At 35.4% G+C, this 23,816-nt stretch overlaps 4 protein-coding genes across 13 annotated transcripts; 2 read left to right on the top strand and 2 right to left on the bottom strand.

Annotated features, from left to right (window-relative positions):
* Positions 1-247: 247 nt before the first annotated feature.
* LOC18606725 (RING/U-box protein) lies at positions 248-8,527 on the bottom strand. 2 transcript variants are annotated; one of them, XM_007040496.3, is made up of 15 exons: positions 8,400-8,527; positions 8,035-8,125; positions 7,728-7,813; positions 7,225-7,315; positions 6,975-7,024; positions 6,461-6,530; positions 5,798-5,907; positions 5,501-5,566; positions 4,501-5,072; positions 4,286-4,375; positions 4,045-4,120; positions 2,446-3,718; positions 2,259-2,333; positions 984-2,111; positions 248-806 (listed from the first exon to the last, which is right to left on the bottom strand). In XM_007040496.3, exons 2-15 carry the CDS (start codon positions 8,101-8,103, stop codon positions 582-584), a joined length of 3,981 nt encoding a protein of 1,326 aa, XP_007040558.3. In that variant the 5' UTR covers positions 8,104-8,125; positions 8,400-8,527; the 3' UTR covers positions 248-581. The 2 variants fall into 2 exon arrangements, with proteins under 2 accessions (XP_007040558.3, XP_017973628.2); XM_018118139.2 differs by lacking the exon at positions 7,728-7,813.
* A 1,362-nt stretch (positions 8,528-9,889) lies between these two features.
* On the top strand, positions 9,890-14,542 carry LOC18606724 (calcineurin B-like protein 8). 2 transcript variants are annotated; one of them, XM_007040495.3, is made up of 9 exons: positions 9,890-10,242; positions 11,019-11,171; positions 12,139-12,221; positions 12,397-12,456; positions 12,550-12,658; positions 12,821-12,873; positions 13,476-13,556; positions 13,641-13,753; positions 14,061-14,536. In XM_007040495.3, the coding sequence occupies exons 2-9, from the start codon at positions 11,081-11,083 to the stop codon at positions 14,113-14,115; spliced, it is 645 nt and encodes a 214-aa protein (XP_007040557.3). In that variant the 5' UTR covers positions 9,890-10,242; positions 11,019-11,080; the 3' UTR covers positions 14,116-14,536. The 2 variants fall into 2 exon arrangements, with proteins under 2 accessions (XP_007040557.3, XP_088661199.1); XM_088805073.1 differs by having other exon boundaries at positions 13,476-13,753; positions 14,061-14,542.
* A 709-nt stretch (positions 14,543-15,251) lies between these two features.
* On the top strand, positions 15,252-17,183 carry LOC18606723 (calcineurin B-like protein 4). 8 transcript variants are annotated; one of them, XR_001927293.2, is made up of 9 exons: positions 15,252-15,442; positions 15,540-15,622; positions 15,752-15,811; positions 15,898-16,006; positions 16,106-16,158; positions 16,278-16,358; positions 16,445-16,557; positions 16,765-16,886; positions 17,004-17,183. XR_001927293.2 is itself a non-coding variant. In XM_007040494.3 (8 exons), the coding sequence occupies exons 1-8, from the start codon at positions 15,373-15,375 to the stop codon at positions 17,092-17,094; spliced, it is 660 nt and encodes a 219-aa protein (XP_007040556.3). In that variant the 5' UTR covers positions 15,252-15,372; the 3' UTR covers positions 17,095-17,183. The 8 variants fall into 8 exon arrangements, 7 of the variants coding, with proteins under 7 accessions (XP_007040556.3, XP_017974034.2, XP_017974035.2 ...); XM_007040494.3 differs by lacking the exon at positions 16,765-16,886; XM_018118545.2 differs by having other exon boundaries at positions 16,765-17,183.
* Positions 17,184-17,295: 112 nt separating this feature from the next.
* On the bottom strand, positions 17,296-19,708 carry LOC18606722 (SGNH hydrolase-type esterase superfamily protein). Its single transcript, XM_007040493.3, has 5 exons — positions 19,342-19,708; positions 18,708-18,835; positions 18,107-18,346; positions 17,630-17,885; positions 17,296-17,528 (listed from the first exon to the last, which is right to left on the bottom strand). The coding sequence occupies exons 1-5, from the start codon at positions 19,706-19,708 to the stop codon at positions 17,296-17,298; spliced, it is 1,224 nt and encodes a 407-aa protein (XP_007040555.1).
* Positions 19,709-23,816: the final 4,108 nt, after the last annotated feature.

Below are 23,816 nucleotides of genomic sequence, written 5' to 3'. Positions count from 1 at the left end.
TCCTTTTTATTGTTCTTTTTTGTCTATTTCCATACCAGTAATATTTTTTATAAAAAATCGCTAATCAGTATTTTTTAAAATATATATATATATATATAATTAATACATGTTCTAATCTTAAATTTAACAAAAAATTATTTCTTTTAAAAATAGTATTTTTTTAATATCCAAAAGTGCACAACTCTAAAACAAGCCATCAACAAAATAAATAAACGGTAGTAGGATTGTTAATATGCTTATGAGTTAGTTTAAGGAAGAAACAAACGCCATGCATGCCTTGATAATGTGCGCCTAGCGCACGTCACCGTTTTTGACATTAAAATTCTCAACCAGAAATTTACATTTTCTCCACAAATCCTGGTGGCCAAACATAAATTGCTCAGCATAAATCTAAAAAGCCTATGAGGCAAAATATACAAACCGTTTTATATGTCGCATGTGCCACCTTTTCGTCGGATTATATCCCTCAACCATCCACAATTTAATGACAAAAACACAAAGGGGAAGATTGGGGCTCTAAAGAACTAAGAAATGAGCAATATCTCCCTTAAGGAATTAGACGAAAGTGGAGATATATGTCGTCATAGAGGATCGTCTTTTTCCTTTTGCTGGGCTGCCTCAACGTATTGCTCAGCGAGTTTCTTTACCTTCTCACCTTCCTTGATTAAGAAATTAGCATTCTTGGAGTTTAGGTGGTATTTCATAACCTTATCAGTTGTTTTTGCCACAGCCCACCTATATTGTTCAGTTGTTATCACACCACTCTTACAGAGCGGCCTGATATGTTCTTTAACGTAGGCCTCCACCTGTTAATCATAAGGAATATGATCAGCAGAATGGATTGTCTGCAACAAAAAACAAGCCCTAATATCCAGAAGGTTTCCATGGTCCTACTCAGTTTAATGAAATTGATACTATAGTTACCAAGAATTCAATATCACATGCATAGGGGGGAAAAAACAGAAAGATGTATCATGTAGTACCTTCTTGGATACAGGATTAGCACCATCAGACTGCTTGTCAGTTTCGGTGTTGGAATTCTTATCTTTCTTTTTAACATTTTCACTTGTTCCAATTTGGTCAGCAGAACTTTCTCCACCAGACGTGCCATGACCAAGAGCGTCAACAACTTTATGTCCTTTCTTGCTCTGAGATCCAGGGTCAGATGCATTTACTATATGGTGCAATATATGTTTTTCATTATCTTCAGAAGCTCTGTTCTCAGCTGGAGCTTCTGCATCAACCACCCCATATATTTTTGGGGATGCTTCTGAAATTTTGCTGATTAGTGGCTCTTTGTCTGGACCATATAATTCTTCACATTCTGCAATTGAAAGCTCTTCACCTTCCTCGTCAGGCAAGGAATCCAGAGCAGCACATGACTTGTTCGTCCCATCATCCACAGTTGAGCATTTGATCACTGCATCAGTGTTATTCTTTAGCAAACAGGAAGAATAATTGGGTACCACAAAATTCCCCAACTTCTCATGACCCTCTGACTCTGCAAGATTATTTGATTTTGACATCTCCGTGTTCAGAGTGGAGAAAACTACTTTCATTTTTGACACACCTTCTTCAGGTTGTAGCTTAGGAGCCTTTTCAGCACTAACCCCAATATAATCTTCATCTTCTAGATCATACTCAAAATCACCATAAATATCTGCCTCCAAATGAGAATCCATTTCAAATACATTATCAGGCTCCTCTTCTCTGACCTTTGCTGAGGAATCATCTACCTCACTGGGGACCTCGGTTTTATGATGCGGACTACTTGGAGGGGAATCAGACAAAAGGCCTGCATTTCTAAGTGCTTCCGCAACCATCAGGTCTGTTGAACATTCATCAGTACCTTGGTCTTGCCTATCAATAGAGATTTCTGAAGGGGATGAAGTATCTGATTCTTTGGCTCTAACACACTTACTGTCATCTGACCGATGCAATAACTCCTGGGAACACAAGTTCAAATATACTACTTTGCTGTTTGACCTATCAGCAACCTCTCTTTCAATATTAATTGCATCAGCAACAGCCAACTCTGTTTCTGCAGTTCTGCGAATGATCGGCAGATTTGCTTTTCTTAAGAAGTGTTCTGTCAGGCGGTAAAGCTGTGCCTGTACAGTAAATGGTTAATAATCATCCACCTCCATCTACGCTTCTATAATTTTCATATCCAAAGATTAAAAGAGCACTACTAAAAAAATGATAAGACTCAAGTATGTTTGTAACAAGGCAGAGATTGAACGCAAGGCACTATATACCTGCCTAACTGATACAGGGATTTTATTATGTCGACTGGGTGCCAATGTTGGCCTCATGTCCACTGGTAGCTGAGCCTGCTTGCACCAATCAGAAGATGAAAAATGAAAAATGAGATGCATTATCAACAAAGAGATTCAAATATAAAAAAACTTGTCTAGAGAAAATTGTTAAACAAAAATTACATACTAGCAAGGGATAGTTTCCTTTAAGCACTGCATTGTCCTCCTGTCTATCTTGTATTCCATTTTGGCTCTCTGATGCCTTTTTCCTCGCAAGCACTGCCAGGGCCAATTTCCTTTTATCAACCTTTACATCTTCAGACTTCACAACCACTTCCTTCTGTGATTTAACTTTAGAATTACTTGATGCAGGTGTAGAAGACCCTTCTGAACCTCTGCTAAAGTTGACTTTACTGGAAGTAGCAGTAACTTTTGAGTTCAAGACACTTGTCTTAGTTCCTTTAAGATCAGTCAACAGAACACCAACCTTTGATGCAACCTTGTTTGCTTCTGTAATTTTTACAGTATGAATATCAGGAGATGGCACAGGAGTTTTTTCTACAGCAATGTGCTCCTCCTTGCTCTGATCAGAACTACCAGTGGTTTTAAGTGCTGACAAGGGCTTTATATTATCCTTCCGTGGGAAAACAGATGTATCTGCTAAGTACAATCTGGAAAGAATGGGATTGGATGCCTGGCATTCAGATATTGGCCCCCTTTCTGTGCCCTCTGGATTCTTTCTTAGGAGGTCAAGAACCGACTTCAAAGTCTCAATCTTTTCAGGCTTTGAAGCTCTAGTGCAGCGATACTTCCAAAATTCAACTTCACAATCCCGGTCCCAAGCACGTCTCCGCCTTCCATTAGAATCTCCATAGATTTTCTTTGTTAGATTTTCACGTACTTTACCCTTCTGCAACAAGGATTTCTTCATCTTCACAGCTGAAGGTGATAATTTTTTTACAGTTTCAGTTTTTGGTCCTGATATAGCAGCTCTGAAAGCAGCAAGAAGTTTTGGATCAAAAAGGTTTTCTCCAATTTCTTTAGAGGATTTATTCCGGACAGCCTCCCTAATTTCTTTTCTTAGTTTTTGCACAACAATGGACGACTCCTTATCCTCAGATGCTCTCCTCATGATTTTTTTCACTCTCAAGCCAGCCAAATTTTCTCCTTTTGAGGATTCATCAGCAGGATTTCGACACCCAATGCTCTTGGAAGAAGTTCTACGGCCTGTTCCCTGAACAATACTCATTATATTCGGAAAGGAATCTTCCTTTTCTGGATGATTTTTGGAAACTGTTTTCAGGATGGGGCATTTTGGTGTATCATCTGATACAGATGCATTACCTTGGCTCTCTGGAGCCATTTGAACCAATTCCTCAACTCTGATTTTCTTTTCCACAGCTTCAGTCTCACTCTTACATTTGGTTTCTTCATGAACAGAACTTATAACAACATCACTCCTGATGCATATCAAGAATCAGGGAGAACAACAAGTCAAGAACTTTAAGCAAAAGACTGAAGAATGGAGAATGTTAAAATAGGAAAATAAATTCAGAAAAGCATGAAACTTAACAAACAAATTAACAGCAAATTTTCCCCACACCCTCCCACCACCCTTAAAGAAAGAAACAAGAATATAGTAAATAGAAGGAAAATTGTGGTATAGGTAGAAAAGAACAAAATCAAAACAACATAAATAGAAGCATTATTTGCCAAAAAAACATATATATATATATATCTGTGTGTGTGTGTGTGAAGACAATGGACATATCGAATGAGAAGTAACCTGAAATCTGCATGCTTCCTTTTTATACCAGTTATTGTGTCATCATTTTCCTTGTTATCAGGTTCAGTTTTCTCATCTGAAAGCAGACAAGAAGGCAGTGTTACCTACATTTTACTTATATGAATTGCCTTTAAAAAAAAAAATCTTACATAACTGCCTGTAAGGTACAAATCACAGCTACCAGAAGAAGAGGGAAATACATCATGTAGGAAAAATGCTTCAAGATAACTTTCTTAGTTACCTAGTAGCAAAAGTTCTTCCATGTGAATCTGATGCTCAAACTCTGCATTCACCTGGTCTTTGCTTCCACCGCTTTTCATATCATCATCAACTGTAAGCACAATGTTTAGATATAGTGAAATGTGCATAAGATACAAAAGTTCAGTTATGTGCTGTAGTATCCCTTTGATAATTAATTTCAAAAGATAAAGACAGTTACAACATTTCTTCACTTACCAGACAGAAATGTGCCTATTGATAAACCAAGATGAAGACCCATACTGGATTCACTTTCAGATAATTGGTTCCTTGTGTAGGATTCATTCAGTGACTTCCCTAAAGAATTTCCAACACCATCTAAGCTGCTTGGCTCTTTTATTGTTGCTGCAGCTTTACTTGTCTTCAATTCACCATGCACTGAAGAATTTGAAAGTGAAGTGGAGAATGTATTGCGTGATAAAGACAGCTCCAGCTCCTGCCCCTCCAAGGTTGGTTGAATAGTGCTCTTATCACATGATGGTTTCTCTGTATTGCAGGAATTCCCATTGATGTTAGAAAGCTCAATTTTCCGGTCATTGTTGACTTCAAGGGTCGATAAAAAGTTTTCACTTGGCTCTTCAATCCACTGGTTTCCTCCAACCATTGAGACAACAACAGCTGTCTCACCGGTATCTGCAAGAGAAACAGACAACTTCCCAGCGAAAGCAGTCTCTGTCACATATTCACTATTAGCAATCTCTGGACCATACTGGATGTTTGTTTTCTGAGGAATCGCATCAGATTCTTGTGGAGCTTGATTAGCTACACATCTAAAATAAAATTAAAACCACAATACAAATGTTAGAGAACAGTAGGTGGAAAAAAGACAAGTAACAGTTTCTGGATGAACTAATAAAAATTGAAACTTCAAAGAAAATACAGAAGTCACATTTCAGCATCCAACTTAAAAGAATTTTAAACTAAAATTGCACATGACTTTGAACTAGTTGAGAAATTTATTCCCCCAAAAAGATATTTCATCACTATCAACTGATTGGGATTGCTACTGGCTAGTTTAAGAAGTTGTTAAGTGCACTCGAACCTTTAGTACACATATATCACATTATGACTTAACCTCTCACCAGGTTCCATGCATACTGGCCACATGCTACTCTAATTTAGCATATCTCCAGGACCATGATGAATTAAGGAACTGAAATACAACACAACCCACATTAACCACTCTCATCAAATCTACCTTGGGCATAACCATGTGTCTTCTGATGTGCCTTCAGGATCAAAACCCACACAAAATGCATGATACCTGTCACCATTTCAAGTTGGGAAACAATCAAGGGATGACGTTATTACAAATTAAATACTGAACCTACAACTAGAAGAAGATAAAACAAAGAAAAAGCATACATATAATGCATTAAAATAATAAAATGAGAAAAAATGAGTATACAAAACAATAAAAAGATAAAAGATAAAAAAAGTAACAATAGAAAGAACAATAAGAAAATTTGAAGTCTAATAAAAGATTCAAGTTTACCATATATCACAAGAGTCGCATGCAATTGATGTATCAAGATTGGGATCTCCCTCACTAGTTGTAGATCGACTTCGAATTTTGCAGCCATCTCCATCCAAGCAGATAACTGCCTACAAAAGCCATCATGTGTAAGGGTTATACGGTGAATGTCATGCACTACAAATTCGTAGACAAGATGAAAATAAACAATGAATGGTTAAATAAAAGAAGTTCCATCTTCATTATTATGCAATCAAAATCAAAGTACGTTCACAATTAAATCAGACTAATATTGCCATCACCATCTTCTAACTTGTTATTATGCCAAGGATTTGTGTCATTTGACAAAAGAATATTAACAGCTGGTTCGTCCAAGTTGAAGCTATATTCAGTAATTTCTAATCCATCCTGCATAAAGAACAATGGTCTTGAATGCCAGATCCTAGTTATTAAAACTAAGCAAGCTCTTTATTACTCCTGCACCAAGGTCACAATTACGCATTCATGCAGTATTAATCATAGATGAATCTAAAAACTGTAGATCTTAAAGACCAATGTCAATGCAGTAGCACAACTCTTCAACTGGACAATTCATATTTTCAATAATACAGGAAAGTTAACAGACTTTAGGAGCCCCATTTGTTTAATAGCAAGAAACCTTAATAGTATATGTAGGATAATTACATTTTCATCAATATAGTATGATGGGAAAGAAAGAGTGTTGCTCTTCCCTTCAATGGACCAATCGTCATCTCTGCATAGATGAAAAGAAAAAGAAGTCAAAGTCAGAACATAGAGAACAATCTCTGCACCTCAATCACCATAATTTCTTCATAAAGGCAAATTCATTTTGAATGTATTTATTGTATCAACAGGATCATTTATCAAATCATTAAATTACTAAATTCTCTTACTCAAAATCCTGAATGTCAATACCATACATAAGTCCTCAGTATCCCATCACCATACTTAACCTCTGATATCTAATCCAAGCTACATGATTACAATGATGCTGTTTCGTGTTAAAGTTGAAAGATGAACTCATTGATTAATATATTAAAGGACTGCTAAACTCACAACAAAGTGTAGATACCAGTTGTAAGATATGAAGGTTTTAGAATCAACAAAACTAAGAATAGTTTTTGTTTTGATGGACAAACAAAACTAAGACTTGGAAGAAAGTACTATGAAAGAGAACCTGGAAAATGACTCATCCTCAACCTTGTTGCTTCCAATGGTGTCATATACCTTCATAATCAAAATGGTAACTCAAATGCTTTAGTCACCATCTTGCATATACTTTTAAAAACAAATTCAAGGTAACTCTAAGTTGAAGTAGCCAAAATATTATAAAGATGGCCCGTTTAAAGAAAACTAACTTTTGTAAAATAATTTGCATAAAAATGTTGGAGACAAGTTCAATGCTTCAAGTATCTTGTATCACTCACTGGAACACAAGTGATCAATTGAAATTCACTCTGGCAAAGTGGGCAAAGGTTTGTGATTGTTGCCCAGTTGTCAATACATGCAAAACAAAACCTGAAATTCACAAGATGAACCCACATCAAATTCAAATTTGTATTCAGTCCATGAAACAAAATTCATAGACATCAGAACACTAGTTGAACCTTCAAATCAATCAGAATAAAATGTTACATATAAAAAACCATCATCCTAGAGAACAAAAATGAAATAACAATATAGTTTCTTCAGTTATACTTGACTACTTCGAGAAAGAAGATTCGTGGAAGATTTGAGATAAACATAATTGTCATCAAGAATATCATCCACAAGTGCAGGAAAATAATCAAGGAAAACCAGATGCCCAACCACTCTTCTAGCGCCCTAAAGAAAAAGAGCTTTGCAGCTACTACAGTAACTGATTAAAGATGCTGCAGAGAGTAAAAATAAAGACAACGGAAATAACTAGAAACAATTTGCTCATAAGTACCAGTGTTGACAGCAATCAAGGACCCCCCTGTCTATAATAATATCCATGCATATCCCACATTTTTCGCCCTCGAAATTAGAAAGATCCTGCAAATTGAAAAAAAAAAAACGCAAAATTCTAACTCAAACAGATATCTTAATCCATTGCAAGCATTTGAATATTTTTTCCAGGCATGTTACACAATATTCTTCACCTTACAAGATACAAATTACAACATAAATAAGAGACTATTTCAAAAATAAATGATAAAGTAAAATAAAAGAACCAAATAAACCATAAGTCCAAAAATAATACTCTAGAAGCTTACATTATAATGATCAAGAACTGGAATAGTATCCTCATCCAAAATGCCACTTGTGACCAAATCCACGTCCATTTTTTTTTTCCAAATTACAAACCTGTCCAAATTAAAATAAAATTCATAAAAATAACAACAATCAGCTAATGAAACGTCAAAATCATCCAAAACTTGAATGATCAAAGAAATATGTATGCTTAGGATCATCTAGGTATATCTAGGGTTTTCAAAAGCTTAATTAAGTCGCTAAGCTCAGAGAATTGAAGATTTTTCACGAGGGTTTAGAAGGTCAATTCAGTTAATAATCTAAAAAATCGAGAAACAAAAAAGGGGGAAAATAGGAAAAGTAGGAGGATAATGAAAAGGTCAATTACCTTTTTAAGTGAAAAGATTAGGAGGGACGAAAGGGAGAGACCGCCATTTTCTTTCTCGCGCGGCTGCCTCGATAGTGTGATGAGAATGAAGAAAGGGGCAGACAGGTCATTGCGAGTTTCGAAAACGGAAAACGTTTTTGAACTTTCGAAGGTTAAAAACGTAATTGAAATATAGGTGGGCCGGATGTTCTTTCCTGGTTTCTACAGCTAGGGCTCTCCTGGATTGAATATTGGGCCTAAAGCGCAGCAGATAAAGCCCAAACAGGAGAACTCCCTTCTCCCTTGGGCCTTAAAAATTGTCCTCCCCCAAAAACAAGAAAAAATGAGAATGACATTGAAATTTAAATGCATATATAAAATTTAAAAAATTATTTTGCACTAAATTAATAAATTATATTTTTTGCGTTTTTTGAAATAATGGAAAATATTTAGAATGAACGTAACATGAAAAGACCATCCCGACATAGCAAAATTTCCCAAATTCAACATCCAATATTTATAAAAAATTCGTGTGTTTTTTTCTTTTTTCATATGGGCTTTTTAAAAAATAAAAAACATATGAGATTTTAATAAGTTTGGCATGTAGTCGTAGACCTGGCAATTCGTATTAACGTGTTGTAAACGTATCAGATACTATTAGACACGAAACATGATTAAGTAAATGTGTTTATTTTCATATCTTAATGTGTCAGATACGATTAGACACGAAACACGTTAAAATTAAATCCGAAATCTATTTAACGAGTATCTTCTCATGTCTTGTTCAAAATTATCAGGTTTATATAGTCTATTATATATAGAGAGAGAGAATATATGTTGTTGATATTTCAAAATAAAAAAGAATTTATGTAGTTGATTGAGTTGTTGAAACAAAAGTTAATGCCACTTTGCATTCTACTAATTCGCCCAACAAATCTGATGCATTGAAATGGTCATAATTCATATAACTTTTCTTTTATTAATCATATGTTTAGTTTAGTCAATCTAATGAGCAAAGCAACTCCATCCTCGTTATTCAACTCATTTACATCTCTAACCCGAGCTGCAAATCGAATAATGCCATATAACAACCACCCCCTTATACCTCGAGTCTTCAATAAGCAATTGGCTTAACATGAATCTAATAATCAATAATTTTGAGACTAGAAGGCCCTCATTTCTTCTACTATCAGGGAAAAATTACCAGTTTAACGTAGAGAAGAAGATATATGGAAAAGTCTAATACTAATAGCTTGGATACGTAAGATTCCATGTGAAGTAATTGCTTCTAAGAATTATTCTTCTAATATTTTAAAGTTGATGGGATTAATAATGAAATGATGATTATGTTCCACAAGTTCTAACAACAAACTTCTGATCGACATGTCATGTGATTTTGGCTTTACTTGCATACAAAGAAGAAGATATTGTAACCTTTCCCTCTATCTTAAAAGAACTGAACAACCAGTAAGAGAGAAATATTTGCTTTCACAATATGGGGCAAGGGCCATCAGCCATGGTTGTTAACTGCATTAAGGGTACAAAACTAACCGTATGGAATCGTACAATCATGTTCAGCTGGGGACGGACGACGTTGGTGTCCACGTTTTTGTCCGATAAAAAAATGAAAAGCGAAGACTTTAAAAATATATATATTAAGTTCGAAAGAAACAGGGAAGATGAATTGGTCAGAAGCGCTGTCAACAGCCATTTATAAACCGCAAATTCAAGCACAAACAGGAAAAGGGAAGAAGCACAAAGGAAGTGGAGTACAGAGCTGGGCTAAACTAATGGAGTTCTGAAATCATCAAGCTTTTCTCTTCGTTTTTTTTTTTCGATTTTCAAGAAAAACACCGCCACCAAGGTCATCTCATGCACCTAATGAAACCTATATCGTCTCTTGTTATCTCATCGTATACAAGTTTGGTTTGATGTTTTACCTTCATATTTGCCTGTGGGCGTTTTTATTTTTGTCTGAAAACGAAGTGTTTAACTTTCGTCTTCATGAATATGGAAGGAAATTCATCTGTTTGATTGATTATGTCTGGATATAATATCTTTCTTGCTTTTATGTTTTCTGGGATGAATTCGTTTAACAGTTAGCACAGTTAAAAGCTTGGCTGTTTTGAAAGAATGGAACAGTTGTTGGTTGGGGGACAATTTTACCGTGTGTGTTTTTTCTCTGGTTTTGGGTCCTACAACTATATTAGAAGCACTTTGATTGCAGCATCATTCTGTAAAACTAGTTATGTTGACTTCTAGCATGATGTCCTGCCTTTTTGGTTATCTTGATTTCCTTTGGGCCCAGTGCCTTTTATTGTCTAGGATTTAGCTCAAGCAATTAAGAGGATCAAATTCTAATGCCCACTTCGCGCAATCGAGTTTATGAGACTTCGCTCCATTTTGTTTCTAACTCAATTTTTATTTTGGGCAAATCACAATCAAATGATTTATTTCCATGGCATATCTTTCTCCAGACACTATTGAACGGTGGCTGTTTCATCAAGATTCATACAATATAGTAGTAGTATATTTGAGAGAATATTCGTGGCAAAATGATGATATATATCCAGAAATGATAGTTTTGATTTATAAGTATTACCTGTTGGATTGATGTAAAAATCCCTTTGGATGTGGCAGGTCTCATTAGGCAGCATTTTTTGCATGAACTCCATTACATATAATCTTCTTTTGAATTAATCATGCGCGCTTTCAAGGCTTGCTTTTGCTTGAAGAAAGTTAGACAGAAACCTGGGTATGAAGATCCTATCATTCTTGCTTCTGAAACACCTTGTAAGTTAGATAGTGAAGAATGAACTTAGTTTTAGTGTTTCTACTTTATACTTTTTGCTCTTCTTTTTTGCAATTTGTATCAATTGGCACTAAGTTCTACATTTATGCCAAATGAATGAGGGAGAACTGTGAAAACAATAATAGGAACAGTGTACTTGGAGAGACGTATAACTCTGCAATAAAGCTTTGATCTAGTTTTCCTATTCATAGTGAAAAGGACATCTACCCTGCATATGCCACCTTCAGTTCACTCCTTATGAGGCTGGATGGAAGTTCACTTTTCTGGTCATGGACTGCATTTACACATGCATACCTTGCATTTCTTACATACCTGTTGTCAGTTGAGAGAATATTAGTTGGGTAAGCCGTGCTACCAGCTAAAGTATCAAGTCTTAGGTGAGGCTCAAAGTTTTACTCTTGATTGGCTCAAGTTTCATTCTAAAATCACTTCAATGGGGTCTTGCCATGTCTATGCCAGCATTACCTTTGGGCAGATGCTTGGCCAATGTCACTGTTGAGTGATGACCACATGCTTGCACCAATTAAGTTTTTCTGCTTCATACTGTCATGTACATTCAATTTATGTTGGTGGCTATGCCCGATTGCCTATGATTTTGCACCCATGTGGCCATTTTCTCAATGCTGCACATGAGTTCCTGTTAGTGCTGCCAATGTTGATTGTGGCATCATTTTGCTATTGTTTGCCATAGCATAACTGCCTCATGCACATCATCTGTTGACTTTGGCCAGGTTCTGGCTTTTGAGGGGCCACCTTAGATCATAACCTTGTCAAGAGCCTATAAGCAACTGGAGTTTATCTAATTATTCAGTATTAAGAAATGGCTCTAATCTAATTGAATATACTGCTTTATCAGCATATTGTGTTCATGCAAATTTCCAGGTATTAATTTGTGTAATCTATACTATTCACTTGTCTAAGTCTAGAGTATTTCTTATTATTTGACAGTTACCGTGAATGAAGTAGAAGCTTTACATGATCTGTTCAAGAAGTTAAGCAGCACTATAATTGATGATGGTCTGATTCACAAGGTATATCCATTCCAGTTTGGTTCAGATATGCGATTTCTGTTCGTGGATTACTTTCCACTGTTGGAGGGGCACTCTGCAAGTCATAGCTTATTTTGAATTTGGAAAGATTAAAATGAGTTATTGCACCGTTTTCTTTGACTTAAATATTAATTTCTCCAGAATGTTTTCTGAACAGGAGGAATTCCAGCTTGCACTTTTTCAAAACAGCAGTAAGCGGAATCTCTTTGCGGATAGAGTGAGCATCTTTTCATTCCTAATAATTTTGTTCCAGCATTTTTTATAAGTTAATTCAGAGAAATTTCTCCAACCTGCATTGACTTTGTTGCAGGTATTTGATTTATTTGATGTTAAATGTAATGGGGTTATCACATTTGGAGAGTTTGTTCGGTCTTTAAGCATCTTCCATCCCAATGCTCCAGAATCAGATAAAATCGCATGTACGTAATATATATCAAAGATAAAATGTTATGATATCTTCCTTTTCTTCCTCCCAGGTGTTGTTTGCTATCAAGCCAATATACTTTGGCATTGTAGCACATCTTTCAAGGCTCTCATTCTTATCACTGGCAACTAAAGTTAGTAAATATATCTTCTTCCAGTCTTATTTAGATTGTATGACCTACGACAGACTGGCTATATTGAAAGTGAAGAGGTAAGTACTTTGTAATTTTCATCTTGTCATCATTGTTTGCTTAAGAATTTTGGAAAATGACATCAATATCAATGATAAGTTCATATCACACTCATTTTTATTAAAGTTTCTAGTCACATGCTATCTGGTGTTCTTGAACTAAATCCTGTCCTCCTCCAACCAGCTTATTATCACTATGACATTGCTAGGTTTTATTATGTTGGACTCAAGTTGGGGTTTTACTACCATAATGAGAGGAGAAAAGAATTCTTGATTATGTTTCACCATAAATTTCTTAAGAATATTAAAGAATGCTTTATCTTTTTGAAGGTTTTATGCATGGAATTGCAAATGAAGTGTTAGTTGCCAGGTTGGATATACTGTTTTTTTCCCAACAATGTTCTAATGTTTTCCAAAAGAATTAATGATATATTTCTTGTTCTGGTGTGAGGTCTTGTAATGTAGCATATTATCCCTGCTTGAGGTGGTACTATATGCATCCTGTTTCCATTTTCATTATTCTAGAACCTCTATATATTACTATTAACCTTCTTCTTTTTATCATTTATTAAGATTCTGATTGGTTATCTCATTCATTGTTTCTATGATTACCTAACTGGAAGTTGAAAGAGATGGTATTTGCTCTGCTTAGTGAATCAAATCTGGATCTTTCCGATGATGTAGTGGAATCAATTGTGGAAAAGGTATCAGACAATGTAAACTGTTTAATTTGTTGCATTTCTATCATTCTGCTTTCTGGATATTTATATTTGGTCATGTTTGTGCAGACCATGATGGAGGCAGATATGAAAGGAGATGGGAAGATTGATGAAGAAGAATGGAGGGAGTTCGTGAAAAAGAATCCGTCTATCATAAGGAACATGACTCTACCATATTTGAAGTGGGTTCTAAAGATCTTTCACCTCATCTTTTTACTGCTACGTTATTTTATAATCTAAATTTTTTGCTCCTTTTCATTACTTACAGACCACGCTAGTTAGTGAGCATGTAGTTTTACTAGGACCATCATTCGTATAATTTCTTGAAGGTGCTAAATTCCAATGTCAGGCATCTAATGAAGATTTACATTTTGTTACTCCATCAGCTCCTTGATAATTTAAGAGTACCTAATCAGTAAAAGTTTATTTCAGTTTGGATGATGTATGCCATTAAATTCCTGATTTTCTACTTTGGAAATTATTTTCCAGGGAATTAACGCTCGCGTTTCCCAGCTTTGTACTGAACAGTGAAGTCCCAGATTAGGAGTAACAGATGAAGATGACACACTCAATCGAATTTTCTTTCAACATGCTAACAAGTTTGAGAAAAAACCTGTAATGGAGAAGTAGGATGTGTTTGTGGTTGCATTTGAAGAGGCCTCAAAAGGATGGAAAGGGAGTAGAACCCCATAGTTGTCTGCAACTTTGAATAATAGCCTCCTCATGCATGATTCAATCAAATATTTCATGTTGGACTTGTATATCTATAATTCACATTGTTTCTCTTCTTTTTGAGCTGAAGTGACTGATTTTCTTGTCGTTTGTTGTACTTACCCTAAGTGAAATGTGTATGGAAACGTGTTATCTACTAACTCTGCAACTTGCAAGGGTGCTGGTCTTTTTCTTGTACCTATTGTCTATAAAACGGAGCATAAAGCGGATATGCTGCTGCAGCCACCAAAATATATGTTTATCTTCGAGTTTCTCATTACCTTTCACCCATGGCCATATTACCAACAAGTAAACATATTTACTAATACAGTTTCAGGTTTCTACATTGTTCTGCAATGTGCATTCAGTTCACTTTGAATTGCATTCCATAAGAATATTTCTAGAAAGAAAACCTCTGAGGTTTTTCGATTGTCAGTACTCAATATCTTGCAACCATTCTTCCCAAAAGCATGGCCAAAGTGCACTGCTAAGCCATTCAAGAAATTTATGCCTTCTATTTTTTTTTCCTGTTCCTCTTTGATTTGTCAAGGTCTAGTTTCAGAGTTGCCAAACAGAATGGAACAGGACATACCCATTTATCCACGCATAAATTAAGTCTAATTTAGAAGAATATAGGCTCTGAAATTATTTGATTTAGCTGTCAAAGGAATGAGCAAAGCTTTTCTCTTCCCCCATATGAGCTGTTTGTATTGAACAATTCCATTCCGAGCAACATTCGGATGCCAAAAGAAGAACCAGATTCTGACTAAAAGTTGAAAGTACTGGAACATTAAGGAAAAACGCGGTCGAAGAAGGAAAGCTTTAGTCATTTTCAGCACTCTTTCAAACATTAGGAATAAAGATAAACGGCATGTAGACTCGCACGTAAAAAGAACCAGGAATCATAGAAATTCTTGCAATTTAAATTCAAGATGTTCAATCAAGTCCTTGGCCCTTTTTCCACGTTCATGGAGGATAAAAGGACAATAGCACAACAAGCTCACTCAGTTCTCTTTGCTGGAATATGATTGTCCTTCTCTAAGTTTGGGTAAATTATCAAACCTTAGGAGGAAAAAAGAGAGACCATTTGATGGGCTGCGCTTGCGTGAAGCGGCTGGTTGGATATGAAGACACAGCCATTCTTGCTGCTCAAACCTGCTGTAAGTAAGCTGCATCTTATCTCTATCTACTTGCTTTCATGTTGATATTTGCTTCCAGGATTTGAGTTTCTCCTGTCGGTAACTTACTATGTTGCAGTTAAAGAAACTGAAGTTAAAGCTTTATATAAGCTGTTCAGGAAACTAAGCAGTTCTCTAGTCGATGATGGCTATATAAGCAAGGTAAGTTTTATCTGCCACTCGCCTAAACCATTCAAAATTCGTTAGGGTACTAATCCAGCGCCTTAATATTAGTTAGGCAGAGTTATTCACGTAAAATATTGTTTCTAACTTTCAGTTTCAAGTGTACAGGAAGAGTTTCAGCTGGGCTTATTCAGAAACAGCAACGAGCAAAGTCTCTTTGCAGACAGGGTAACTTCTCTGCACTGTCTGCACTGCTGGTCCATTGCAGTCAGTTTCTGGAAACAACAATTAACAAATTCCTGATTTGATGACAGATCTTCCAGCTCTTTGACACCAACCATGATGGGTTTCTGGATTTTGGAGAGTTCATTCGATCTCTGAGCGTCTTTCACCCAGACGCTCCTCACTCAGAAAAAGTTGCTTGTAAGAAATTCCTCTCCTTTCCATGTTTCTGAGTGTATGTCTGTATGCATGCAAGTGCCCAGGTAAATTTATGAAAGCTTTGTTGTCTTTATGTTGCAGTTGCATTTCAATTATATGATATAGGGCAATCTGGCTTCATCGAACCTGAGGAGGTAAACAGCATAATTTTGATCCCATAGCTTGTTGTGGTCAAGTTAGCAGGCACCCCCCCATACTTGATAACCATAAAAAATTAGGCATTTAGGCTAATTTTTGAACTTTCTGGTAAAAGGTCAAGGACATGATTTGGGCTCTTCTAGATGAGTCTGACTTGATTCTTTCTGATGATGATGTCGAAGTCATTATTGATAAGGTCAGGCTAGCAAAATGATATAATGCATACAAGTTAATGCGGTAGCTTTATGATATAAGCCTAACTTTCACCTTTCATACTCATAGACATTTGAAGATGCAGATTCAAAAAGAGATGGAAAGATTGATCTGGAAGAGTGGAAGGAATTCGTAGCTCGCAATCCAACTATGCTGAAAAATATGACTGTCCCATATTTGAAGTAATTTCCTCTCTTGCTGCTTCTATGCTTTTATGCAGAGAGCTGAATCCTTATATGCTCTCAGTAATCTCTTTTACTTGAAGTCCCAACTCTGTTATATTAAGTTAATAACCGTAAATGCATTCACATCATCCTAGTGTCTTAGTGAAGAACTGAATGAGCAGGGATGAAAGAATTAATGAAACATCAACATTCTGTGGCATTCAGGAAGCTGTACATTGGCCATTGTTCTATTAGCTTGATACAGAGCTTTTTACTTTTTTGAGCCCCCTAACCAAAAACAAGAACTTCAGTGGAGGAGCCGGATTCAGCCGTTCATTAACAAAAATGTATAGTTACATCCATAAACAAAGATATCTAGCTTTAGAATTTCTATTATACAGTACTAGTTCTATGATCACAGCAGATGAGAGTTAATTGACTATAAATGGGAATTTATGTTGCAGGGACATGACAACTGCTTTTCCCAGTTTTGTACTGAGATCAGATATTGAAGATGATCCTTCTTTTGAGAACACTGGACTGAAACATGAATGAGATGTTTTGTTATTCCATCATAATGCAGTCAGAAATTAGCAGTGTCAAATCTTTACAATCCTAATAACAAATATCTGAGTCAGACTGTATCGATGCTAGTGTCACTCTTACTTTTGTTACTAATAGATGTAGCAGATAAGAATGCTACCTGCTAGCAGAGGCATCAAATGTTTCAAGCATTGTTGAAGATTCAATATTAGGTTACTCAGGCTTGGAGACAACCATTTTTTCCAAGTTCATGGGATAGCACATTTCTGTGTGCCGGCTGCTCCAAACATTGTCTGCAAGGATGGCATTCACTGCATCAGTTGGATGAAACTGGTCCCACCAGATGTGATTGGAAGCATCACGACATGCCATTTCTGGTGACATGCACATGATCCATCCTTTATATCTCCCTAACCCACAGCAAGCATCAGCTGTAGCTTTAAAACCTGAATGAGAGCGCACAACAGCATTAGATTTAGAGGTAGTTCAAGGATCTTAAATAAAATGCAAATACAAAAAAAAAAAAAAAAGGTTCAGATGATCATACCATAACGCTTATGGTTCTGAATTATATCCATGGACCCTTGAAACACATCACAGAAAATTATGTGAGCATCAGGAAGCTCATGAAGAAGCTCCTCGGTCATGTATCTCATGACAAAGTTGAACTCCATAATCATGTCATTTATCTCTTCAATACACTCTCCCTTGTTGCTCTTGTACCGCCACAAGTAGTAAGGAGCACAACCAATGGGTGGTAACCCCATGATCACCAGTCTCCTAACATTTATGTTGTACAAGTTCTGTTTTACCAATATTTACAGGTCAGGGAGTTCCCGGAGCCAAAATTGCTAGTAATGAATTAATTTTTCGACAATCGCAGAGTTGACAACTTGAATTGAGCATGAAAGTAAGTGAGCAACTAGAAGCTTAGGAACTTGGCGACTACAAGCTTATTTTGGCTAGATATAATGGCAGCATCTGAACCAGCAAACGAAAACAAAGAGAAGGCTGTGATAGTTACCTTTATTTCCTGCCTCATTGTAGATGCTAAGAACTGGTTGAAACCCCAAGGTAGGTATAGGTTTTGCACATTAGATACATTACGCAAATAGTAATGTATATAGTCATTTATCCCAATGGAAATGTAAAGCACCGAACTGGAGATGAGATCATTTGCTACATCCTCACCCAGGCTTAAAACAAACTGCTGGTAAGTATCAGTGAACTGCTGAATTTGGTGGGTGAATGAGATGTGCTGACCCTACATGAAGAACAGATGCTATGACAGCTTCAATCGAGATCCAAGGACAGCAACACAGATCAAAGGCTTATGTTGACAGGTACAGGAGTCCAAATATGGTTTTTAAAAAATACAAATAAAATAAAACCACGAGAACTAGAGTCACAAGGCTCATGAGATCCTGGGATCTCTTGTACTCTATTTTCCCACTAACCATTTGCCACAAAGCAGGGGAGTTTTTGAGTCTGAATCACACATGATATACATCAGAAGAGAAGCGCTTTTTGACAAATTCAATCCAGATTTTAGTTCATAAAGTCAATGAAATAACTCAAGATAATATCCAGACGAAGACTATTGACAGAAATAGTTCGAATCATACCAACTCTGATCCACTTGAGAATATAACGCCAGCAGCAGCAGATGCATAATTGACACCATGAAGCATATCCTCGAGCTCTCCTGCTTGTCCAAGATAACTCGGCACAAAGGGAAGTCCAAGATGCAATGCTGATCAAAATTAATCAATACCCAAAGAGGAATAAAGAAAAAGAGAATCGGAATTTTATATCAAATCCAGTGTCACGCAACACCCAAAAGAAGATAAAACAATCCATTTTCCAGTACAATTCTTGGTTGAATTTAGTCTCCAGAGACAATCATTACCTTAAAACAAAAAGGCAATCAAATGATGGAACTCAACAAGACAATGAAGAACAGAATCAAGAAAACAAAAGATTGCGACCACCAAGTTCAAAGTGCCATGAAACACCTCACATTCTTGATGACTAAAACAGGGAAGTATTAAGAAATGAAAAACCAAAGAAACTAATTCAACCACATATCTTCATTTTCTTGAAAACAACTCTCAACAGAAAAGCAAACAAGAGTTAGATTTTCAATTTTGTTTTCTCTTCCTCCACTCTCTCTTTCTCTCAGAAACCAAAAAGAAACACAAATGCCAAAGAAGTGAACAAGAACAAGAATGAAGAAAGATCACGGTTTTCAGTTTCTACCGAGATAATCAACTGGGATTCTTCCATTACTGAAGCGTCCAGTGGGCTGATGGGTGTCGAAATCTCGACCATAAGGAGGGCGATCAGCACGAGCAAAAGTACCAAGAAAGTTGTTGTTGCCGCAGTCAACGGTTGAGTCCCCAATAATGAATAGTGCAGGGACCAGAGGGGAAGAAACTGTAGGACTTGCAGGCGATAACAATGGAGTTGGAGAGGCTGAAGAAGAAGGTGGCCTGGAGGGGTTATCAACAATGGAGATTTGATTTGAGGAAAAGTTGAAGAGCTCTTGAGGGAATCGGAGAGCTTTCGAGTGTGACAAGATGGTGGAGATAAGAAAAAGGATGGCAACAAGAATATTGGTCACCATTTTTGGGTTTCACTAGTGAGAAAAGAGATTTCGACTGGCTTTGTCGTTTCAAGAGAGAAAAAACAGAGCCATGGAGTTGGTTGGGAATTGGCGGGTAAAGAAGTTAATTGAATGTGTGAAAAGACCAAACCAACCTTCCTGCAAAGATGCATCTTGCTTCTTTGACTTTTATGTGGTGAATACAGCCCTACATAGGATCTGTCGAAGCCCAGGCACAGATGTGAAATGCTTTGGACCAATGGTCCAAATACATGTACATCCAAAGAACTAAGGTTCATTTGGGTTTACTCTGTCCCCAATGCTTTAAATTCGGTCCAACATCAAGCCCCCCTTCTTTGTTTGCGGCTTTAAATTTTCAATCAGAATTTTGATGCATAGCTAAAATAGAAAAAAAAAAAAAAAGGAATCACTTTAAATTTTGACAATTCTTACTTTTACTTTTACTATTTCAAAAAAATATATATTAAAAAGTATAATACTTGAAAAAATTAATAAACTATTTAAAAATATAAACAAATTTTTATTCTCTTATTGTGTTCAATTTCAACATAATTAAAAAAATAAGTACTTATATAATTTTTTTAAATATTAAAATAATGAGCACTATTTAAAAAAAAGCCTAAATATCTATGTTGTGCTTTGACTGTTTATTTCATTTTCGGTCACCCTTGCAGACCGTACACTTGAAAATCAAAGAGAAGCAAAGATTGCGTGTCACATCCAATCACAAATCACCAGCTTTGTACGACAGCTTTGCCGTCCTTAACGGTAGCAACGGCTATACGGGAGCGTCATCTGATGTTTTCTCCGATCGACACGTGTCTTAGAGTATCGCTGTTTGTTCCACGAAACCAAAAGAAAATCCATAATTTAATTGTATCTGGGCGGTGGCTTTGAGGTTTTTTAAATCGAAGTAGCCGGGGAAAATAATAATACCAGGACACGATATTTTGGGGATTCCACCCTAATACTAATTGAACCGTTTATCTAATTAAAGTGCTTCTTGATCGTTTTAAATATAAGTTTTCAACTTTAAGTAATGTCTTAAGATCAAACATAAGATCATTTTCTCTATCTTGCTTGTTTAAAGTAAGTTTGGTCGCAAAGCAACTAATCAAGTTATTATGATTTTAATTAAATATAGAAATGAGACATAAGAGCAAGCCACGTAATGCATTGCTATATGAAGAAAACAAAGGGAGAATGAAGATTGTATTAGGTAATTAACTTGTTAATCTTTGACAAACCATTTTATAGTCATTCATAATTGATAACTGCCCGTCGTATTCCATACCCCACAAAGGAATGGGTCGGTATGGCAAATATTGACCTACTAGCTAACTCAATATTATAATTATTTAGAAAAAAAAATTAATACACTTGTCTTCTCTTTTATTTTTAATCAAGAATTTGATCAATATTTTGGATACCTACACATGGGTTGTGGGATTTCTACCTTACATCAAAGAACAATAATAGTCCTCAAGGGCTCAAAGCACTTTTCCTTGTGTGGTATTGCCTTCTATCAACTTTAAATTAAAATCTTTCTTTTTAATTTATCTTATCATTCATCTCAAATAATGTAGCCACTAAAGAGAGAAGGCCCACTTCCCCTTTTTACATAATAATTCATGATGATGAACCATAATGCAGTTTTCTATGTTATGGACAGCTAAATCTGCCTAATGCCTTTTCTTTTTCTTTTTTTTGGTGTGCGTTTGTGTGGTTTAAAACTTTAAAGCCAAATCTCAATACATTGGAACTCTCTTTCGGTGCATGTACTTAAAACGATTCTTTTGAGGGAACCTTCCTTGCCTGTTGCCACCATCTCAGCTTTGCTAGCTCAAGGCAAAACACAGCTTGTGGGTACATCATTAACTTCATGGCAGAGACTCAACAACTCCCCCATTTAAAATTTTGCTGCCCCTGTGCCCCCCTGCCTGCTCTAGCTTTTATTGTTTAAAGCTCCTTTCGTCATACTTTAATCAATTTTAAACAGTCAGAATGTAATGTATAATCAAAATCTACAGGGATTTCTCATTATAAAAGAAGATTTCTTGATTCCCTTGTGAATGAGAAGACAAAGGGGGTTTGGCAATGGACGAAACATGGCTGTTGCTCTAGAAAGTGATTTGAAATTGTTCTGAAAATAGGGCAAATCAAGGGAGAGAGGGAGAGAGAGAGTGGTCTTTATTGTAAGATGTGTTACTTAGAGACAGAATAATGCAAGAAACGTCAAAGTGACTGAGTACTTTTACAGATTCGTAAGAAGAAATTGGGACACTTTTTCGAGTGCGACGGCGATGAACCTGGACCTTGCACCTAAAGCTTCCTCAAGCACACAAACAAAGGAGAGATTGATAGGGATGTGAACCTTAGTAGGGATGGTAAACAAAAAATATATATATTTTTATTAATTAATTACTATTATTTTATGTTCATTCTTAAGATTAGAGGATAAACTTTATTCTCAGCTTTTAACAGCCATACACGTGTGGTTTGTACTTAGTACAAACAGATAAAAATTGACTAAATACTCAATTTGAGATCAAAATTTTTAAATTTTTATTAATTTAGAGTTAAATGTTTTAATTGTAATAATTAAGAATTAAAAGTTTTTGATATTTTAAAATTAAGGATTAGGGTGAGAGGTATTTTACGTGTATCATGACTTGTCGTGCAAGATACAAAAAGTTTTGTCAAAAAAATTTTCTATCAAGTTAAAACTATTTAAATTATGGCATGACGTGTAACAATATTTTCATCATGATATGAAACAATTAAAGTTTTGAAACATTATGTGTAATAACCAAATATTTAACATGATGTGTAACAACTACATTTTTTAAAATGACATGTAATAATTAACTTTTCAACCTTGCATGTAATATTATATTTTTCAATATGACGTATAACAACGAAATTTTCAACATAACGTAAAATAATTAAATCTTCAACATGACATATAATAATTACATTTTTTAACATGATGTGTAATAATTAAAATTTTAACATAACATGTGATCATTATACTTTTCAACATAACGTATAACAAATAAATTTTCAATATGACATATAATACTATATTTTTTAGCATGATGTTAAGAATATTTTTTTCATAAAAAACAAAGAGAATTAAAACAACGTTCAAGAAAAAAGGACACGAAAAGCACACAACGATCAAATTCTACGAATCAATAAAAAGTTGCCTCAACAAAAATCAAGGTTCTCTTTGCCTAGAGAAAAAGAGATCCCCTTTCCCAGTATACACCCTCAAACCTTTAACCCCCTAACAAGAACCTTCAAGGTCTGTTCCTACTGTCAAGTTTTTGTGTTTAGGCAAGATCGAGAGTATCTTGTGTTGGTTGTTGTTTGATGAGGGATGATTGCCTTCCTTAAACAGCTGTTCCTTTTCCTATTTGTATGGTTTTTCTTTTGCAAAATCGATCTTCATGCCAATAAGAGTCTCTAGCAATTTCAGCTTGAGACTAATATTGGCATACTATTGTGTGGGTAATAAAATTTACTTAAAAAAAATATTTTTCAACATGTCATGTCATTAGCTCATGTAATTTTTTATCGTATGTAATACATGTTTCATCCATTTGTCAACTTAGTCTTTAATTATAAAGAATGAAAATATTTGACTCTTAATTATTAGAATTGAAACTTTTAGCCCTTGATTGAAAAAATGTCCAAACACTTAGCTCTAATTTAAGCATTTAGCCAATAAAAATTCTATGCGAATATTTTATCTATATTTTTTTATTTAAACTTTTCTCACATGATCTTTTGTGATTTTTTTTTCAATTAGCACTTTATGACTATTTGTTTTTCAATTAATACTTATTGGATAATTAAAGGCATTTTGATTTCATTTGTTTATATTTAAAAGTAATTTTGTAATTTTATTGGACAAAATTAATAGTCTAACTCATTGTGAGAATAAAAGTAATCCGCAAGGTCCTAATTGAAAAATAAATACAAATCAAGTGAGAAAAATTGCAACACAAAGAAAGGGTAGGTGAAATTTATCCAAAATATATATGAGTCATAAATATGAATTTGAGAGTAATGGCGTATATACATTAATCCCAAGTCTTAATGG

This window comes from Theobroma cacao, chromosome 3 (assembly GCF_053813885.1).
Source record: "Theobroma cacao isolate CCN51 chromosome 3, ASM5381388v1, whole genome shotgun sequence".
NCBI lineage: Eukaryota > Viridiplantae > Streptophyta > Magnoliopsida > Malvales > Malvaceae > Theobroma > Theobroma cacao.
Note: the sequence above shows the minus strand (reverse complement) of the source record. Positions and strands in the feature narration are given on the sequence as shown.